The 22,015-nt window shown below is 31.5% G+C and overlaps 2 protein-coding genes across 3 annotated transcripts in view; one reads left to right on the forward strand and one right to left on the reverse strand.

Moving 5' to 3' along the window:
- LOC306659099 (uncharacterized protein) overlaps window positions 1-22,015 on the reverse strand; it is a 155,235-nt gene that overhangs the window by 53,592 nt on the left and 79,628 nt on the right. The window lies entirely within an intron of this gene.
- RTKN2 (rhotekin 2) overlaps window positions 1-22,015 on the forward strand; it is an 88,887-nt gene that overhangs the window by 23,179 nt on the left and 43,693 nt on the right. For both annotated transcript variants that reach the window (XM_079136386.1, XM_079136387.1), the window contains 4 exons: window positions 5,204-5,262; window positions 9,353-9,406; window positions 10,720-10,837; window positions 13,405-13,602. In XM_079136386.1, coding sequence (XP_078992512.1) covers window positions 5,204-5,262; window positions 9,353-9,406; window positions 10,720-10,837; window positions 13,405-13,602 — 429 coding nt within the window. The remainder of the gene's footprint in view (window positions 1-5,203; window positions 5,263-9,352; window positions 9,407-10,719; window positions 10,838-13,404; window positions 13,603-22,015) is intronic.

Raw genomic sequence — 22,015 nt, forward strand, 5'->3', positions numbered from 1 at the left:
CTACTTTACCTTTTCTCCCCCTTCTGCTTTTTCAAGATTGGGTTATTTCTACTTTGGTAGGTATAGTTGATAATATTTACATGCTAATCTTAAATTCATATCTCCACCTTTGTTTTAGTCTTTGATCTGCTATCAAATACATATAATGTTCACTACTTGTCCTTGTAAATTGTACTTTCCAAAATCATCATCTTTTGGAAGAGAGCTCATCAGCTAGTAAATTTCTCAATGTGCAGACTGTTTTTTCACAATCGTACATGTTTAAAGTTATTTTCCTTTAATGTTGTTACTTAAAGGGCAACTTGGCTAGTTATAAAATTTTTAGTGAATTCTTTCTTTCCTTGGGTTTCTTGAAATCCTTACCACGTGTTGTCTTGTTATTAAAAAAAAAAAAAAACTCATGTTAAATTTTCTTTCTTTTATAAATTACATTGTCTTTTTGCCTGGAGACTGAAAGTAATTTGTTTTATTTTATTTTGTTTTAATCTTTAATGTCTGATTATTTTACTGGATTATATGTGTATTGGCTGACCCATTTGGCTCATTTACATTTAATATGCCTGATGTATTTTATGCATATTCATTTGTTATTTTCAAAAAATTTTTCTGGATTATCAAATGAATTATTAATTCTTTCTTATTATTTTGTTTTTCTTATTGGAGATCTTCCAGTTACACTTGAATTGGATCTTTGCCTGTCTTCCACTACTATCTCTCCTTTCTTTTTAACACTTGATTTCATTTTTATACATTTGGTTCTTTACATTCCCATCCACTACACCCTTTAGTATACTTTCACTTCTGTCTAGTCATATTTGGGTATCTTATATTTTAATGTTCATTTCAAAATAATTTTGGTTTTTTTTTTTGCAACTTCTTCCTTACTCTTACTTCTTGTTGCATATCTGCCTGTTGTTTTCCTTTACTAGTCTGAGGTTTCATATTTCAGGTCCTTGCAATCATATGTGCATTCCTGATTCTATGTGTACAATAACTTGTTTAACTACACTTAATTCATTTTGGAATATTGTGTTCAAATAATATTGTAAAGGAGGGGTTGGTGGAGTATTTTTATCAGCTAAAGATGTTTAATTCTCTACTTATATTTATAGTGGCATTGCATAGATATTGGGGTTCTTTTTTGTCTCTAATGAAATATGTAGAATTTCCTTGGGCCTTGTCACTAGGGGTGAGGGTGGGACATTATGTTTTTTATTTTTAGAACAGTGAAGAGCCACTTCTTTAATAAAAGATGACTTAGCATATTGGCTAGTTGATTTTTTGATTCTCTGATACTCTGATATCTTGGTTTTCTTAAAACTTTAACTGCTTTCAACTCCTTCCTTTCAATTCCCCAGAACTAGTGCTGTGGTTTTCGTCAAGTCTTAACACCTATTCTCTCCTCCTCTAAGGGAGTGTCATATCAACTAGTAGTCACCTAACTCTTTCCTTGCCTAAGACCTCCATGAACTGGCTTTGATGGTTTTAGATGTTAATTTCCCCATTACATGTAAATTGATGTTTAATAGTAGTCTGTATTTTCTAGTTATGCCCTTGGTATAAACTATAGGTGATTTTGTTTTCCTTATTTATCTAAAGGCTTTTGTAGAATGGGTAAAAAGAATCAGATTTTGATGCCCACTACTATTTTACAAGATCTGGCAAATCCTACTCTGATCACTTTAGCAAATGATTTAGTGCCTCCTCTGTGTAAGCCCCAAGATAAATACTTGGGCCAAAAATATGAATACTTATAGAGTAATTCTTTTATTTCTGTAATACTTTAAAGAATAACATGTGATATTTAAAATATGAACTCATTCAGTAGCTATGTGAGATAGGTATTTTCCCCATTTCATACATAAGGCTAATAAGGTTAAGAGGTTAACAGCAACTTACAAACTTAACTAGTTGACTAAAATCCAGACCTAAGCCTTGAGTCCAGATCCTATTTTATATTCCATCAAAATGATTACATCCTTATTTACATTTATTCAACAGTACCTACTCATTCACTGAGTGCCATAGAAAGCACTGAGTTGTAGAACAGATATTTTGTCACACAGCAATGAACAAAACAGATTAAAAAAAAATCCTATACTCACAGACCTTACATTTTAGCAATATCATCTATCCATCCATCTCCCCTGCCCCACCCAATCAATCTCCTGTTGACTTAAATTCTGAAATGCTTTATTTGGCTTTGTAAAAATAATGCTAATTAGAGTCATTCATAGGACTTAATTATGTGTGTCATTCAACATAATTGCGATTTTTTGAATAGTGCTAAAATAATCTTGCAAGTTTTATGTGTTGACTATAGTAGATTTTTATACTTCAGTTTTCTAGTTTATTGCTTTTTTACTATAAATTAAAAAGTGTAGATTAGAAGTTAAAAATTATGTTAGTTCTATAATGAAACATTTATTTGCAAACATTACTGACTTTAGTTTTTAAACATGTAGTTTGTGTCTGTTAAAAAGAGCTTACTCTATCACATTTGGAGTAGAATTTAAGATATTTCTGAAACTATTAATTTATACCACATGGTTTTAAGAAGGCTTAAAATTCCATGCTAAGCATTTCTGAGTGTTTTTGTTTTCACTTACTTGCCTAAAAGGTGAAGGATTTTATAATCTCTCAGATAATAGAATACTATTTAGAATTCTTTAAGTATTAAATTATGAAGATGTAAAAACTTTCATCTTTGTGTTATTTCTCATTATAACGTGTTAATTTTAAATTCCCTTATGTAACAATATAAAGTAGGATAATCAGATTTTAACAGATTTTTGAGCAACAAAGTGGCAGATTGGCACCCTCTTTTGGTCATTTTATTTACCTACAGGCAGAAATAGAAGTAATAAAATTAAAAACTTGTCTTTTGTATATCGATCTTATAAATTAGCATTTATAGGCCTCACCAAAATAATGCTCCAAACTAGGTTCATATGAATAAGGTACACTATTATTTAGTTGTGGATTCTTTCAGAAATTTTATGATTATTTGCTTTTTCCTCAGGTTGGCTCGTTAATCATAACATTCAGGATTGGCATTAACAGTGCAGATTTTCATACAAGTATTTATTTAACTGTAGCAAACTGAACTATGGTAGCACATTATTAAACAGATAATGTTTAATAATTTTATTGTCAATTTGAATTAATTAGAAAAGCATCACCTTTTAGTGCCCTTATTAACGGTGTGGGGAATTATTTGAATTGAAAATAAATTCAAGCTTCAGAAAATTGAGGCCCAGTTTTTCTCCTCATATTTTTTAAAGACAGACAATCATTCTGTAAGATTCTATGGTTAATTTGATTTTTATTATAGTTTGATATTTGTATATAATATGTTTGTTGACTGCTCCTGGAAATGCCTATGCAAATAATTTACAATTTCAGGGAAGAAAGCTCTACTGTGCCAGGTGGTTGGGTAGTTTGGAGAGGGAATTTTTTTCTAGTAAATATTCAGCAAGTTTGCTTTTTGGTGGTTGCCAAAGCCTCAATTTAATCCAATTTAATAATGCCTAATGGATCTCAACTCCAGCAAAATCTAGACCTATTCCAAAAACATAAGGTATGATTTTAGAGCTTCCTTGCATTTTTTCACTGAAATAAATATTTTAAGAATTTTTATTATGTATTGCTCATGTAAGAGGTGATTTTTAAAGTGATTGCTTACACATGCCAAACAACCATATATATATATAGCATTTCTTATATCAGTTTGAAGAAATTGAGATTTGTGTTTGATTTCTAATGATACTTTTAGTATATTATTTCACCAGAATATATAATGAACTCTTCAGGTGAACTTTTCACTACATGATGAAGAAGTAAGTGTGATATTCTTTGGCATAACACATTTTAAGGTTAAACTCAACTTTTGAGTTTGTGATTCAAAGAAACATTATTTTGAAGAGTACTGATATTTTTAAAGTACATAAATTCCCCAAATTTCGTGCATGAACATGAACTAATTAGATGGGATTCCCAGAATATATGATGTTAAATCCACTACATTATTTTAATCATATGTAATGTGTGAATCTGTAAATGTCCCATGCAAACTCAACAACTTAAACATTTCAGTGTATTACTTTAGCTCATTTGGAACATATGCCACCTCTGATACTTCTGCATTTAATCCAGAAAGGGAGTAAAAAAGTAAGATGATGTATTTTGTTTACAGATTGGATGCATGATAATTAATAGATAGATAGTTCTTTAAAGAAGCCTGTTGAAGGCAATGAATTGGTGTCATCCTCTTCTGAAAATCAGATAACATCCCACTTCAAATTCCCACCCAATCTTTTCCAAAAAACTCATAGAATCAAACAATATTCAAATGGAAAGTTGTCACCATCAATTTGAAGTACCTAATTAGCTGGTGGTTAACCAACTAATCAAACTGAACAGGGACAAAGAAAATTACAAAACATACTCTTGGAAATGGAATATTTAAGAATTGGGAATTGTTCTGATTTAGTAGGAGTTGTTTATTTTGAAAGTATTTTTTAATGATAGTGTATTCTCAGTTAAACTTGCAAGTGTCTTGTATTCCCAGATTATACTTTCAAACTTTTTTCTATTGACATGGTCATATTTTGTTCTCACATTTTATTCTCTCTCTAGAGTTACTATGTTCCTTTCTCAATTTATTGTTTGCCTTAGTATATATTCAGTTCTTTGGAATTTAGGAGAAACAAAATATGATATTGACTGCATATAAACATAGCAGAGTAATTTTTGAATATTTTTCAGATTGTATAAGGATGAGCAACGTGCTCTTGAGTAGCATATCATGTGATTGGGAAGTATGTTAACTTTTTCAAACTGCTGTATTTAGTAAACTAAAAATGTAATTTATGAAATAGTCATTTCCAGGTATTACACTTCTGGGGACCTGGACCAATTTTGTTTATCTTGTTTACAAGTGCAACGAAAGGCTTTCATTTTAGAGTGACCAGTATATAATCATCAAAGAATACAAAGTTTATATGAGAAAGAGAATGGTTCTATATATTTCTCTTAATACTAGATTCTTGTGGACTAATTATCTTGAAGTTTCAAATAGTTTACGTTAACAAAATGATTATTCATAGGTATGCATTTTAATATTTAGGCATTTGTGAAAGACTTTAAACAGTTGCTTATTAGAAAAGATTTTTTTTGTTTACAAGAATTTTTCTTTTGACAGTGATATGAATTCTGAAAGTAAAGAAAGAATAGCATGTAAAGGAAAGATTGCCATATCAGGTAGGCTATATTTATATTGCTACATATATTGTATAAAACAACTAGAGTTGATGTGTTTTTATTCTGTACTTCCAGTCTCTTCATTTTACTTTTATACCTGTATCTGGGAATATTTGATCTAAATCTGTTTTAATCAGTATGCTCTACATTTGTGTAGATCTTTACAGTATGGAAAAAAAATGTTTCAGGAGCTGGTTTTGGGATGTAGCTGAGTGGTAGAACACTTGCCTAATGTGGGAGGCCCTGGTTTCCATCCGTAGCAACACCCAAACACACATACAAGGAGAAGGAAGGAAGGGAGGGAGGGAGGGAGGGAAGGAAGGAAGGAAGGAAGGAAGGAAGGAAGGAAGGAAAGTTTCATACATTACACATATTGTTCAGTTTTCTCCTTGGGGCAGCCTTGTAAAATAGATAGGATAATTATTCCTCTTTTACTGTAGATTCAGAGATTAAGTGACGTGCTGTAAGTGGCAGAGCTGGGCTGCAAACCTAAATTGATTGATTTCATTCCTTTTCTGTTTTGATGGTTGTCTAGACCAAGAGTTCCATGAGGTTGGAACTGGTTTTTTGTTCATCAATTTATACTCATAAACTAGCTGATACAGTGCTTGGTGCATAGAAATTGCTCTGTGAAATTCATTGAATGGATGGCTCTCCTTTATTGCCTATAGGATGAAAACCAAACTTTTCCCTGTTTTCCTTTCTTACCCATTTCTTTTTCTTAGCCACATTTTCCATTACTCCTATACATAAGCCATCTGCTTTAGGCAGACATTTCGCTCCTGTTTTCGACACACATCTTGTGGCAGATAGTTAATTGACTTGTGAAATAATCGAATTTTCTTCAACTTATGTGTTCACCTGCAAACCCTCCCTTGTCATTCTAATTAGAAATGTTTCCTTTCTGAGTTACTAATGCAGTTAGGAGACCTTTTACCACTAGATGGCACTTACGCTGTGTACTCTCAGTTTCTCTAAGAGTTAAGGAAACTAAAAAGACAATGGAGATGCCTCAGATTAAAGTGACTGACTCATGTGTACACTCTTAAAAAAATGCAGTTTTACAAATATCTCATCAGTACATTTTGGAAACAATGGAATGCACCTCTATCGGTCCTTAAGAAATAACTAGTTTATTTCATTGGCCAGAAGCGTTGTATTAGGGAGCCTGCTGTTTCAGGCCCTGCCACTTAAGGAACTGTTTTTCATTTCCAGCGTCACCACTCACTGTATGGCTAAACAAAATTTATCATCCAGGAAGGATAAACCTGCACTTTATTTAGAACATCATTAGCCAAAATCAGAAATTGCCAGCAGCTAAGCAAAAAAAATTTCAGAAAAATAACTAAATTATATTAAGAAATCTGTTGCTTGTTTTATAGTTATTTATATTCATGTTGTCATCTTTCAGATTGTAAGACTGACATGAAACATGTTTTAAATCTCCTTGTATCCTTTAGCTGCCAAACGTATTACATTAATATAATAGTTCTCTAAGTTTAAAAATTTTAATCTTAACAAATATGATAGATGTTTGAAGGGGATTTTCTATAAATACTTAAAGCATAATCCTCGTTTCACTTCTAATATGACACCACTCACTATACAAATGAGATAAATTAAATTGCTATTGAACACTCAAATTCCATGATAGATTCAACATCTATTATCATTTCATAGTAGTTTATTGACTGCTACAGTTTATGACATTAAAATTAACTGTACATTTAGAAGGGGGATGAAGGGCTGGGGAGATAGCTCCGTTGGTAGAGTGCCTGCTTTACAAGCACAAGACCCTGGGTTCAATCCCCAGCACCAGAAAACAAAAAACAAAAGCCAAACACACACACACACACAAAAAGAATAGAAGGGGGATTAAGTAAAAGCATTTAAAGTAAAAGAATAAAACCTTCATGACCACAGATATTCACATATAAAACTGAACTTATTTCTGCATGTATTCCTTCTTTCAGAAATTTTAACTTAAGGAACCAAAACTCTCAGAAGATGGGATACATAAGTAATTTTATCTTAATCTAGACTTAATTATGTCTTGTATTTGAATTGATAAAAACAATGAAACTAAAACCAGTTTTACCTTTATAATTCCATGGGGATGAAAAATGTGACTTTTAATTTGGTCAAAATGAATTTGCAGCAAAATTTCATAATGTTTCTGAGATTACTTTGATAGCCAGGAGAAAACTGAATTTTCCATTTTCAACTTCACCACTCAGTGGCCATATCTCTATAAATGTAAAAAGAATAATACACTTACCCTGATTCTTTCTGCTGAGCACCAAATAATAACATAATGGTAACTGTCTCAGCTTTTTCACCAACTACTAATTCACCAAATAAACCAAATCAGTTTTCCAGTACCTCAGTTTTCACTTTAGAAAATATCTTTAATAGACTTCAAGGAGATAGTTTCAAGTTAACCATCCTAAATATGACTCTCCTCAGTTTATCACTAAATGTAAATGAAGATTTAAGAAAATTAAAGGTAAGAGTACTCTAAACTAAAATGGAGTCAACCAAGAATCAGGAAGGAACTTCTTCATTGGAGCTGAATTAGGAAACATAGTTAATGTATTATACATCTTTTACTGTGTCAATAAATAGTACATGACCACCTGGGAAATTGATGAGAAACATCCACCTTGGGAAGCTTACGTAGGTAGGCCTGGGAAAAGGCAAGATTGACCCACAGGTTGTGGGTGTACAGCAGAGGAAATCAGGGTCCATGTTCTTTCCATGATAGTGTAAATAGTTAATCCTACCCTAACAGAGCAAGAACAGCTGTGAACAAGAACAGTTGTGAAATGAAATGAGTCAGCAACTGTGGTCAAGCAAGAGTGGGCTCTTTGACAGGACATTAGCTGAATAATTATAAAATAATAAAAGCATTCCCATTAAAATCAAGAAATGAAATAACAGTGTCTTTTATGTCAATATAATTTAATACCATTTTGGAAATTCTGGCTAAAATAATAAGAGTAAAAGATGAAACTATTGAAAATGAATAGACAAATTGAATATTTGAAGATAATGGATTGCAGACATATAAAACCTAAGGGAATTGACTGAAATACTATTTGAATTAATAATTCAGTAAAAAGTGGCTGGATTTAAGATAAATATAAAAAATGGCAGTTTCTCTCAAAACCAGTAATAACTAGCTAAAAAATATAATGGCAAAAAAGATCTACTTTATAATGAAAACAACAAAAACCAGAAACGTTAACTACCTAATGATAACTTTTGTTAAAATGTAAGAGTAAATACGCTATGGTATATAAAGACAGACTATTGTGAAGTTATTAGTTTCCAAATTAATATGGATAATAGAATGTAGTACTAATGAAACAATCGGGAAGAGGGTTTTTTTTTTTTTAACAAAAATTCATATAAAGAATTTAGATTAAAATGCTTCCAAAAATATTTCTAAAGTAAAATATAAAGGTACAATAGTTATATTATGATATTGATTTTAGGATATGTAGTAATTAATAAATGATTTAATTGAATCCATAAAGTGAATAATAGCCCAGGAATATTTATTCAGAAAGGCATATCTAATAAAGATGACATCATAAATCAGTGAAGAATAAAAGGATATATATTTAGAGCCAGAACAATTATTTTTATAAGAATATTTATATTTTCACCTCACATGCTCTAGAATTTCACACATATAAAATAGCTTTTTAAAGTACAGGCTATCAAGGCTGGGCATGTAATAGCATACACTTCTAATTCCAGAGACTCTACAGAGGCTAAAGCAGGAGGATTTCAAGTTCAATGCCAGCCTGGGCAACTTAGCAAGACCCCGCCTCAAAATAAAAAGGGTTAGGGATATGGCTCAGTGGTAGAGCACCCCCGGGTTCAATTCCTAGTATGGCAAAAATAAATAAATAAGTAAGCAAGTAAATAAATCAATGTACAAATCATAAAAATAACTAGAAAATTTGCTGTTAATATATTTTATTTTGGTTGTACTGGTTATAATCTGTCATGGAATTCAGAAGTTCAGATCTCTAATAAACAAAACTGAATTATTAGTTGTCATTTTCCACTTTATTTGTAGATGTTCGAATACCACTAATGTGGAAGGACACTGATCACTTCAGCAACAAAGATCGTATGTATGATTTTAATTTGTAATTGAGAAGTTACCTTTAGTGTATAGTAAATTTGTTATTATTTAGGAAAATAGTTCTTCCACACTGAAATAAATTGATGTCTTTTGACAAAATAAGCAGAATCTTGTTGAACTGTTGTTTTTAATATAAATATGTTGCCTTTCCTTTTACTAATTAAGATATGATTGCTCAGTGTTATTTTAAGTTGTTTATCAGAACCTGTGCAAGGACAGTAAGTAATGGGTTCAGGGTAGGGAGGGGGGAGGAAAACATGGATTCTTTGACCAGAATCTGGGAGATCTTTTCTGCTTTATTTTGTTACTTCAGATTATTTAACAGGATGTAAGAAAGGAAGATTTTTAGCTTGATGTGATATTTTTTTTTCCTTCAGCATTTTATGACTTTATATGGTCTTCACAAATCTATGTATTGCTTAGGTCATGGAAATTAACCTCAAATGATTTCTAGTTGTTAGAGGCAAAGAGAAAAGATGTGATAATCCTTTATCTTTTGGTCTATTGTGGTAGCTTTGTTCCTCATACTTGAAAAACTGAATCATATTGAGCATAATTAGTTTTATATGAAGAATTTAAAATCATTTTAGTGTTTGTTATTCAATTAGGAAATATAATTTAGTTTTCAAAGGAATGCATGTGGGAATTAAGTAAATCTGATTTCTATAGAGAATAAGTTTTTCTAAAAAGCTAGTTTCTCAATAATGAGGATTTAGCCCTTTAATCACCTAATACTTTTATAACATCACCAAATTAAAAAGCCTAGCAGCTATATTTTTTGTGTTCCCATGTCTACTTTTTATTTATTTGGTTTTCATTTGTTTGTTTATTTATTTATTTATTGTGGTTTTCTCCCTTTTAGTTTGGTGTAAAACATTTTGTTGATGTGCCTATTCTTAACCTTTTCTAATAAAGTTTTTTTCATAAATGAACTTAGAGACCAAAATGACAGAGGTGATAGTGTACACACAACAATAAATTTCCTATTAAGAGTTAATAATTTTCTGGTAATGAAGTGCATGATTTTGGTAGTTTCTTTAGCCTGCTGAGAGTCCTTTATGTTTAACTTAATTTTTTAATACTCTGGTTTAAAGATGAGTTTTAGTTGAGTAAGGTATTACTGCGTACTGACAGAATAGCTATTAAAAAATGTTAATGGTTACAATATACAATATATAAAAATAAGAATCTAGGATCTATTAACAAATATTTAAGCTGATATTTTTCATTTTCAAGATGATTTTAAGACAGTGTGAAGATTTCTCATGTATTGCTGCTTAAAATGTTGTCTTCTCTAGGATCACAGCGCTATGCCATTTTTTGTTTATTCAAAATGGGAGCTGAAGTCTTTGATACTGACATGGTGATTGTGGATAAAACAATCACAGATATATGTTTTGAAAATGTAACAATATTGTAAGTATCATTAATCTTCAAAGAATGAAAATATCTATGAAGTTTTCTTCCTTCTGGGTTTTTGTTTGTTTTTTTAAAGAATTCTAGTTTGGAGTCTTTGGATTAAGCCCTAATTATTGGGTCCTTTTGTATACCTTTTAAAGCATTAAGATGTTTAAATGTTTAAAATGATTTTGAATATTACTTTATTCAAAATGAGGCTATTTTTTAATGGAAATTTATGATGTAAAATAAAACAATATTAGCAGTAAATATTTGACTCTTAGGATATGACAAATTTTAAAACATTTTATGATAAATATATTTCTATTATTGACTAACTGTGAATATAATGGAATTTCATTTAGTATTGTTAGATATAGAGTGAATTTGAATATAAAAGATTCTTTTATCTCAATAAGAGATGTAGTTATAGAAATACTAAAACAGTATAAAACAACTTTATTTATAAGATAGTCCTGAAGTATGAATCATAAGAAAACTACTTTGGTAAAATTTTGGGGTGTTCTTTTTCTTATGGTGCACTTCTTTCATATACTTCAAAACAATAAAAAAAAAAAAAATGGGTGATCCTGAGGGCTGTTTTTATTGCCCCTGCCCTTTTACAGGCTCGTTTTATTGTGGTCATAATACAGAACCAGAAAGAACTCCTCAGGTAGCCATAGAAATCATTTTTAACCAACATAAGTTTTTCCTGCCATCTTTCAAATTGGCCTAAACCAGTATGGGATTTGTGTTCCTTTCAGACTTTCAAAGATATTGTCTTCATATCTTAATGTTAATAGCTCCTGAACTATTAAGATAAAATCAATATACATGGTTTTTGCCTTTTTCAGCTATGAAGCTGCAGCTGAGAATTCAGAGGACTAGTTTTGCCACTCAGATAATATTAAAAAGACTACGGCAAACTGTATTTCATGGCTTCTGGTCCAGTGTCCCATAGTAATTGTATAGCAGAAGAATAAAATGTTGTTCTGGGTTATTAGTAGTAATGCAGGTCTTTTTGCAAGCTGTATCAAACCAAAGGAATTTATTTAGTGTCCCCTCCCCTCTAAAACACCTAAATACTTAGATATTGAGGCTAATTTTTTTTCCTTAGTTATCTGAATATATTTATTTCCATAATCAACTATTGCTAAGGAATTTTTTTTTTCTGACAAAATTATCCTGTTAGTGGGACTCTTTCCTTCACATCACTTTGCTTTTGTTTATTTTTACTGCAAAACCAAAAATCAGGCTTTTTTTTTTTTTTTTTTTTTTCAGGGAATCAAGAACAATACAAATTACTTGGGAAGAAAACATATGATTTATAATTTTTTTTAATTCTGTAAATATTTAAAATTGTTCTAAAAATAACTGCTGACAAATGTTCTAAATGTTTAAAAATGTGCTTTTTGTTATGATTGTTTTTAATAAGTATTCAATATTTATGAAGTTCTGGTTTTCCTCTAAATATTGACATTTGTTAGTCATTACCAGGAATACTGTATGTTTAGAAGCTGCCAAATAATAAACTATAAAAATATCTGGAAGTTGTTTCTTGGATTTATCCAAACTATAGATTGGCCATTTAAAAAGTTCATGTTGCATTTTTAAAATCTCTGAGACCCATAGACCTTCCGTCTTCAGGCAACATCTGTTGCTGACAGACCTCTTTTGCAGTCTTAAGTTATTTTATTGTTAGTAACACCACCACAATATTTTATGCTAAAGGTAGTTCATTGTGTCTGAAAATGGGCAAAGCCAAACTTAGCATTTGCTAAAATTGTAGAATTTCTGCATATGAGTTTAATAAATGTGTATTGAGTGCCTTCTAGTTCCAGGCACAAGGCTGGGTTAAGAATATGAAGATCATCAAGATAGCACCTCCTAAGGAATTCATGCTTGAGTGTGTATCCATTTCTGTTGGATTGTGGGATTTTTCTCTCCTATATAACCAAGTAGTGAAATGCTGTTTATAGTTATTAGTTACAAAAGTGAGGGTGGGATGCCCAATGTTGAGGGGACTAAGTGACTATGAAGAAGAAATGAAATAAAGGTTCAAATTCAGTTTTAGAATATTGCCATCACCCAAACCTGTGTATAGTCAGTCCCCACTATATCCCCTATCCCCAAGGCAACCATTGGTCTTTCCATCTTTATAAGTTGTCTTCTGGACATTTCATGTAAATGTAGTCATGTAAAAAAGAAAGAAACTAAAGGTTCAGCAGATTTTGTTTTAGGGGAACAGTCATATCAGGAAGTTATGCATGTAATTTAATACCTTACAAACAGTAGTATTAAAGGCCTGAAAAGGAAAAATAGCATTACAGAATGGCCATAGCATTATATTCTTTTTAAGTAATATGCCTATGTTCATTTGTTTTGTGGAGTTTTGTCTTACTTTAGAAGCTGATAGCTCTGAAAGTTGTAGTGACATGCTTAGACCATTTAGATACTGAATAAACAGGAATTGTCTCATTACATTTTAAATGCTGATTTTTAATGTTATAAAAACATCAAAGGATGTTATAATTTTATTTTCTACTGAATTAAATTTCTAACATTATGAATGCCTTTGTTTATAGTAATGAAGCAGGACCAGACTTTCAGATAAAGATGGAAATGTATAGTTGCTGTACAGAAGAATCTTCCATAACCAATACACCAAAGAAGTTAGCTAAGAAACTTAAGACATCTATAAGTAAAGCTACAGGAAAGAAAGTAAATTCAGTGCTTCAGGAAGAGAATCATGAAACATGTTTGTTCTTCAGTTCTACTATTTTGTAAGTTTTCTAATAGAGTTTTTATGGTAACATAATATACATTTGTGATATTTCAAAGTATATTTGGAGTATGTGTTTACATTTTGAATGGAAAAGCTCCCTGAAGCAGAAACAAAACTTAGTTGTCTGACATTTAGCCAACTAAGGCTAAATCTGTAATATTTTCCTTTGAAGGTAGGAAATCATTGACAGAGTGTTTTAGTGGTTTGGAGTTCTGATATCTATCAGAAAGAGAAAATATTTTTCTTGAAAAGGGATTGTGTTTCTGTCCATTATTTGCTTCAGATGAGTCTACTAATTGGATTTCCATATGTATGGTATGATTTATTTTCACAGAGCTTGAAATTTTTTATCATATTTTTAAAAATTTATCACTATCACATCTAACAAAATTTAAAAATGACTTTATATAATCCAGTATCTAGTCTATATTCAAATTTTACCAATCCTAAAATGCCCTCTTGTGATTTGTTAATTCAAATCAGAATCCAAACAGGTTGCCAGGTGAGGTGGTGCATGCCTGTAATCCCAGTGGTTTGGAAGGCTGAGGCAGAGGGATTGCAGGTTCAAAGCCAAATTCAGCCACTCAAGGAGGCACTCAGCAACTTAGTGAGACCCTACCTCATAAAATAAAAAAGCACTGGGGATGTGGGTCAATGGTTAAGCACCCCTGTTCACACACACACACACACACACACACACACACACACATAAAAATAATCCAAACAGGTCTACAATGTTACTTTAAAAAACAAATAAACAAACAAAAAATTGGAATTTTCTCTCTCTCTCTCTCTCTCTCTCTCTCTCTCTCTCTCTCTCTTTTTTTTCCTAGCCATTATTGTTTGAAGAAACTGGGTCTTGTAGGATTGTCTGTAGTTTGAATCTAGCTAATTGCACCTTAAACATTTTTTTCTGGTACCTATATTTTCTATAACCTGGCTGTTAGATCTGAAGCATTGATTAGATTCAGATTCTTTCAGGGCAATAAACTTCATATCATTAGGTATATTTCCTACTGTCTTGCAATCCTTGTCCCACTTTTGGGTACAGGTATTGCCATCCTGATCCATCCATTATAAAGTTCCCTATCAGTCTTTTATCTAATGCTCTTTAGAGCTATTACTGATAACTCATTAGGGATTATAATTAGGTGACTTTCTAAATTTGTCCTATACTTTTTTCCTCAACTGGCATTCTTGCAAAGAAACTGTTCCCTTATAAACTCTCTGTATACAATTGCAATACAACTTTTAGATGAAAGGAGGAAAAACTACTTGATTCTTAACATGTACCAAATTTTTTAAAAAGTTGACACCTTAGGAGCCATGGAAGTAAATACTGTTGTTTTATTTGAATTCTTACTTTTTATTGTTTCATGTTTCATTCTGTTATAGTTATTATTCTCTTTGATGCCCAAATTGTTCCATCTTTGATCAGTGGGAAACTTTCAAGGTGATTCCTTCATCCTTATGATACCACCTAGTCATTGATAGCTTCTTCTCTCCCTGACACCACTGGATGTTCACTGTCTTGTGTTTTTCTGTGCAAACTTGGAATCACCATTTCTTCATGGAGCTCTGATTTCTTTCAGATACCTTTTTCAAACATTGTGTTTGTTTTTTCTCCAATAGTTTTTATGTTTATATTTAACTGGAAAACCATTGACTAGGCTGCATTTCTAGAATTTCTTTGCATGTCTAGTAGAGTTGACTCTTCAATATATTAGTAGCTGTACTGTAATTACAAAAATTAAGTATTTTAAGTGTAAATCCTGGAAGCATCAGTCATCCAAATGTAATTAGATAACTCATGTCAGATGTATTAAATGTGAAATGTGTGTAGCCACTCTAGCATTGTGACTTTCTACCTAGTTTGATTGAGACTTAAACTAACACATATTTTATATCATAACTGAATGCAGTTACATAAAGCAGATTTCATAAGGCAATACTTGACCTTTATTATTTACAGTATAATTATGAGATATCTAGTTGTTTTTAGTTTTTTTTCTTTTTAAAGGTATCCGTGAATCATTAAGTTGATTTTATTATCCTTGTATAGGGTTCATTCCAGTCTAAAAACCAATCATATAAAATGTGAGTCTTTCCAATAAAAATGTCATTTGAAAAGGGTCAGAGGACCTTTAATTTTCATCCTTGAGATCTAAGACTATCTCAAAAACTTTCTACATTAAGAGTATGTCAAAGATTTTCTGGAACACACTTTAATTCAACCAAAAGGTAATGGAACTATTTCTTTTTGATGATTAAATAATTATATTTCCAGGTTGAAACATAGGTTTTAGAACTGAAAGAGACCTTAGAGATAATTACCTAGTTCAATAGTTTAAAAAATGTTTAAGCAGCAGAATTTCTTATTTAAGAAATAGCAGGACCAGTAGTGTTTCTTATTCAACTATAAATAAGTTGATGTATAATATATATCAACTTATAATATATAATAAGTTAAGATATATATATAATAATATATATATATCTTGTACACAGTAGATTTCTCTCTGGGTCTCAGTTTACTTAAATGAAAGTTATAAAAATGCTTAGATAGAATCATTTCTCTTTTGAAAACTCCTTAGGGACATTTCTAGGGTTTAATACTCCCTTCAAAGAATATAAAATAACAAATGGAGTCTTCAGTTTAAAACTTTGTTGTTTGACAGCAAATACTTAATTTCTTATTCTGTCACTTATTACTTGTCATTTATTACTTGACCCAGCACAAATTAATTTACTCTCTGGGTTTTTTTTTTCATACTCTGTAAAATGAGAATAATAATAATTACAACAATATCATCTCACTCCATAGGGTTGTTAGGAGATTCAGTAAGATAATTCATGGACTTGGTTGAGTAAACATTTAATAAATGTAGCTCTTACCATTATTGTTACTATTTTTACTGTTGTTTTTCTAAGCCATCTCTTAAATGTAAGCTGAAACATTGCAGTTTAGAAGACATAGGATTATAAAATGCAGAGTTTTTTAAATTTAAAATCATGTTAATAATTTCCTAGCTGAATATCATCTAAATTATTTTAGAACCTATATTTAACCTGTATTTCTCTTTGAAGCCTAGAGGTATTTGGAGCAATAACATTATTTTGTATTAAATTATTTTTCATAAGGATGGACATATATGTCTTTTAAGTGTTTACTCTTCTATTGACATTTATCATTCTACTTGGTTTATCCCAGAATTTAAATACTAATTTTCTTTATGAACATTTCCCATGCAAGTTACATGCCATTTGCTTATTTTATACCATGATAGTTGGTCAAAAGATACAGTAATACCTTTTGTAACATTTCAACCACCTCATGTGCTCCTAATACCAACATACTCTTCTCTTCTGGTATGAATCCAGAGTATACTAGGTTACACACAGGACTATTTTTACCTGGTACTTCCCTGTCAACTTCAGCACCATGATAGGGGTTTTGAGAATAACATGAATAATCCAAACGTATAAAATGATTAATTTTTTTGCTTTAGAGGTGATCTAGTTCACTTCTGTGGACTTTAGTTTTAAACCAGAATGGACACATGTAAAACAATGTGTATCTTGTGATATGACATGTGACCAAATGTAACTATTTTTGCTGATAAAAGGAATTACTTTATACTACAATTTAAAGTAGTTGTTTTTCATATTATTTTGCTCCCCACCCCCTGGCCAATGTTATAACTGTTGGCCCATTTGATTAAGAATGTAGCTGATTAAACTTTTGGGAATTCAGTATTAGGGTTGGCAAAAGAAATGAGTGAAATGTTTTAGAAAGAAAATGTTATCCTGACAAGAATGTTTTAAAAGTGAAGTCATTGTTGGTTTTGGAAGCAGTGGCATTGTAATTAGTCATGGTTTAAAAATGAAGTAACTTGAAATATCATCATAAAGTATTGTTGGATCTGAAAGAAGACAGTGAACATTTTTGGTAATTTTTAGTATGCTCCCTGATGTGATTCATTTATTCATTTTATTTGTGGAATTTAACTTACTGAAATTCCTTTAACTCAACTTTCCCATTTCCCCTAATAGCTGGATTAGCTATTTTATGTTCCTTGATAACTATTTAGTACATTATTCTTCACTATATAAACATATACCTTTTAAAATATAATTTTGTGAAAACTGGTAAAATTGAGTGTGACATTTTACTGTACAAAATATTGTATTAAAATATTTAAGAGTAAGTCACCATACTCCATTTTAAATTAGACTGAAGTTACAAAACAGTTATCCTAATCCTTGTCTGAAATATATGGATTATTTATCTTTTAGGAATAATATTATTAAAGATTTGATGGTATGAAAGATAATACAGTTTTTAAATATAACTAAGGAATTATTCACTTATTTGTTTATTTAATGAGGTTAGAAATGATTATCCAGCAATTATGTCATGTGGTACATTGTATTCAAAGGTTAACTCAAAATTCTTGGAATAAAATGTCACTATGTACTATATATTTAGTTTAGTTTTTGTTATTGTTTGTTTGTTTTTGGTGGTGTTGGGCATCAAATCCTGAGCCTCATGCATGCTATGCAAGTGCTCTACCACTGTGTATTTGTTTTAATTGAAAAAGTTTCTTAATTTTAGACTATTAATGAACCATGAAGGTAGTGTGGGATAGTGGGGCTCTCTTGTTAGCTACAGGTTAGTTACATACTCTGAACTTCATTTTCTTCATTTGAATATATAGGCCGAAGTATCTGCCCTACCTGCCCATTTTGAACGTTAAAAAAGATAATATTTTTCAAAGTGCCTTAAACTTAATATAAGTAGATATAGTACTATGATACTTGCATCTAATAGAGTCTTAGGGATGGTTCTCATTATAATATCACTTAATCACATTAATTATTTCATTGGAAAAGTGATATAAATTTGAGAAATAGAATCAAGAAGAGAAAAAGTGTTCCTTACATTCAACAACTGTAAATCAGAATCTTTTGTAATTTTGAGGTGGATTTGCCTCCCAGGTTTTTAAATACCTAGATTTGGGGCATATTTAAACATTTCTAATTACACTGAACATTCAGCTCTTCTCCAAAGTTATTATAGAGTCTTTAATCATTTTAATGGCCATATCATCTATAAAAAAATATATAAAATATATAAAATATATCCTAATTTTGCCATTCTTAGGAGGATGTCAATAATTTTTTGTATTGTTATTTTCAGATGTAGCATTCATGGGAAATAGAGATTAATAATGCCTTGCATATTTCCCTTAAAGTACTTAAGGAAAAAAGTTCTTAATCACAATCATCTTTTAAGACCTGAGAAACAATTTAAACATGTAATTTGGTCATTACATAATTTTAGCCTATTCCGCCACACAAATAGCTCTCTAAACATGCCACTTCTCCAGTGTTCCCAGTCCAAATACACAGTTTATAAGTTTTCTTCCTGGGCACACTAATAGCAATATTTTGTATTCCACTGTGTATTGAAATGACTGTTATTGAAATGAAAACTACTCAATTGTTTTTGGTGATCAGTGAGAATAAATTACAGTGTCACTCCTAAAGTTTTTTTGTTCTTTTTCTCTCCCACATTTTCAATATTTTTCTTGCTTGACTTAGCATACATGTAGACACCCTATTTAATACCTTGATCTTAGTTTCATGACCTTCTTGCCTCCATTGATTTTTGTCCTCTTATTCCTTTCAGCATCCATCCCATGATTGTTTCCTCAGTTTTGTCATTACTGATAATTGCATGCTTTCTTAAATCTTTATAGTAGGTTTTACACCTTTCACCACCTCCTATATTTCCAGGTTCTTTCATTCAATGATCTTGCTCCAGCTTAGTTTAGACTTCAAGAAGTACTATTTTATTCTTTTCTAGCATATCTTTCCTTTTGTCATACTTACCTTGGAAGGACTTCAACCTTAGTTACATTCTCCTTTTAGCATCTTTGTAGTGTACCTACACTCATGACGAATAAATGAGGAAACTGGAGAAAAGCAGTCTTTATTCCTTTTTCACTCAAGATAGATGGTTTTCAGTATATGACTGAATAGTTCTATTAAGTTACCCTGTCTTCCACTCTACCTCTTTTTAAGGTATTTCACATAATTTCTCTCTTTTCTAACTTTTGGTATCTCCTTTTTATGTCTCATTCACACCTGATAACTTTGTTTCATATATCATGGATATTCCTGAGGTAATTAGGAAACAACTCAAATTTCTTCCATTCACCAAATCCAGCAGTCTCTCTGCATCTGTATTTGTTTTCTGTTTCCTTCCTTGTGAACTGCCTTTGTATCTAGGTCCATCTGCTTGTGCACTAGATTCCGTCCTGTTACTCTGATCAATTCCTACAAATTTCCTCCTTTCTCCTACATTATTAGCTTTTCTTCTGCATCATTCCCACAAACACATAAACACCTCCAATTCCACAGCTGTGCTTTATATGAAAAAGTTTTTTATATTTCTATCTCCACTTCCTATCCTCCCATTGTCTTTCAGACCATTTCAGTGATTTCCATTGTTACTTTCATCCTATCTTTCAGAAACTGCTGCTCTTGTCAAGGTCAACAGTCATCTGCATGTTACCACAGCTGATGGTCAGTTATTGGTGTTCCTCTTCCTGGACCTTCAGACGAATAACAAAATCATTCTCCATAAAATAGCTTTTTATTCATCATCTAGGACACTGATTTCTTGATTTTTTTTCTTCTACCATAGTGACTGTTCCTTTCCTTTCTTCTTTGTTCACCGTTTTTCAACTTAATCTAAGACGATGGAGTATCTGGCCATTGGATTTCATAGGACTTTATAACTTTGATTAAATTTCATCTATATAGTGATAATTCCCAAATTTATATATCTAGTACTTTTTCCTCTACTGTCACCAGGTGCATATACTTAGCTGTCTACCTAATAATACATCTTAATACTTGAAGCCATTGAACTTGCTTGCCAATAATTAAATTCTTACTTCCCATATCTGTTCCTCTCTCTCCTCCTCATTTCAGTAAATAACTGTTTTAGCTTTCCATCCTGTGACGAAATGCCTGAGAAAAGTGTTTGTAAGGTAGAAAGTTTTATTTTGGCTCACAATTTTAGAGGTTTCGGTTCATGGTGGGCTATGATGAGGCAGAACATCGTGGGGGTATGGCAAAGAAAAGCTACTTACTTCATGATGGCCAGGAAGCAGAAATAGAGAAAAGGCAGCCAGGGACAATATATACCTTTCCAGGGCATACCACGAGTGACCTACGCCTCTAACTAGGCCTTACCTCCTACAATTTCCCCCACCTCCCAGTAGTCCACTCAGATGACTCCATCAATTTTATAATCCATTGATGTAGTTAGAATCCTCATGATCCAATCACTTCCCACAAGCCTCACCTCTGAATATTGCTGCTTTAGGGACCAAATCTTCAACTCATGAGCCTTTAGGGGGCATTGAGATCCAAACCACAACAATAACAGTTCCATTTTTCTAATCGTTTGGACTTAGAGTCAGAGATGTTCTTGATTCTTTCACAATTAACGTTCCCATTGAGTCAACATTGAGAATTTATCAAGAACATTATCAATTCCTACCACTCCATCACTGTCTTCTGATTCTAGCCTTGAATCAGCTCTTGCCTGGCCAATTTGGAGTAGCTTTCTAGTTGGAATCTTCGTTTTCACTCTTGGCCCGTGTGGTCTATTCTCCACACAGCAGTCAGTCATTTAATTATGGCACAAGTCAGACCATAGCAGATACTTCTGCTCAAAACTCACCATTTGGTTCACATCTCACAAAGAATAAAATCCATACAACTAATGTGATTATTAATAGGTTGATTTTTGAATAATAACATTAGCTCTTCCCTTGTAATTGTTGATCTTAATTGATTCTTTCTCCACAGTTTTCTTTATTAATTCCTCAACTTTTGAGGGACTCATTGTGTACACAGTAGGCAAAAATAAAAGCTAATATTAAAAGGCTCTGTAGTGCCTTCAAAGTAGCCCACATTAAGTATGAGGGTAATTCCTCTCTTAGTTCTAGCAGCAGCAGAGATTTATTGATACTTAGTGAACTTTTCCACAAGTCTGCAATGTAAGTCTGACATTATACCAATTGTTAAATGTGACTCGAAATTTACTCATGCATTGTTTTGTTTACAATGTCAAGTTGAGGTTTGGAGACAGAAACATAAATTTTCCTATATAAAATTTGACCTAAAACATTGTGTATTGAGAAATATTTCTGGTCTTTAATGATTGTACATTGAAAACCAAGAAACATTCTCCCAGAGGGGGGCATTCTATGGGCTGGGTCTTTGTTTATTTAAAAAAAAAAAAAAAAAAAAAAAGCATGCATTGTGTACTTACTAAATGTATGTATGTTTTTTTGTTATAACGATTTCCTTAAAGATTTAGTAAGAGACAA

The sequence above is a fragment of the Sciurus vulgaris genome (assembly GCF_902686455.1).
Source record: "Sciurus vulgaris genome assembly, chromosome: 4".
Taxonomy (NCBI): domain Eukaryota; kingdom Metazoa; phylum Chordata; class Mammalia; order Rodentia; family Sciuridae; genus Sciurus; species Sciurus vulgaris.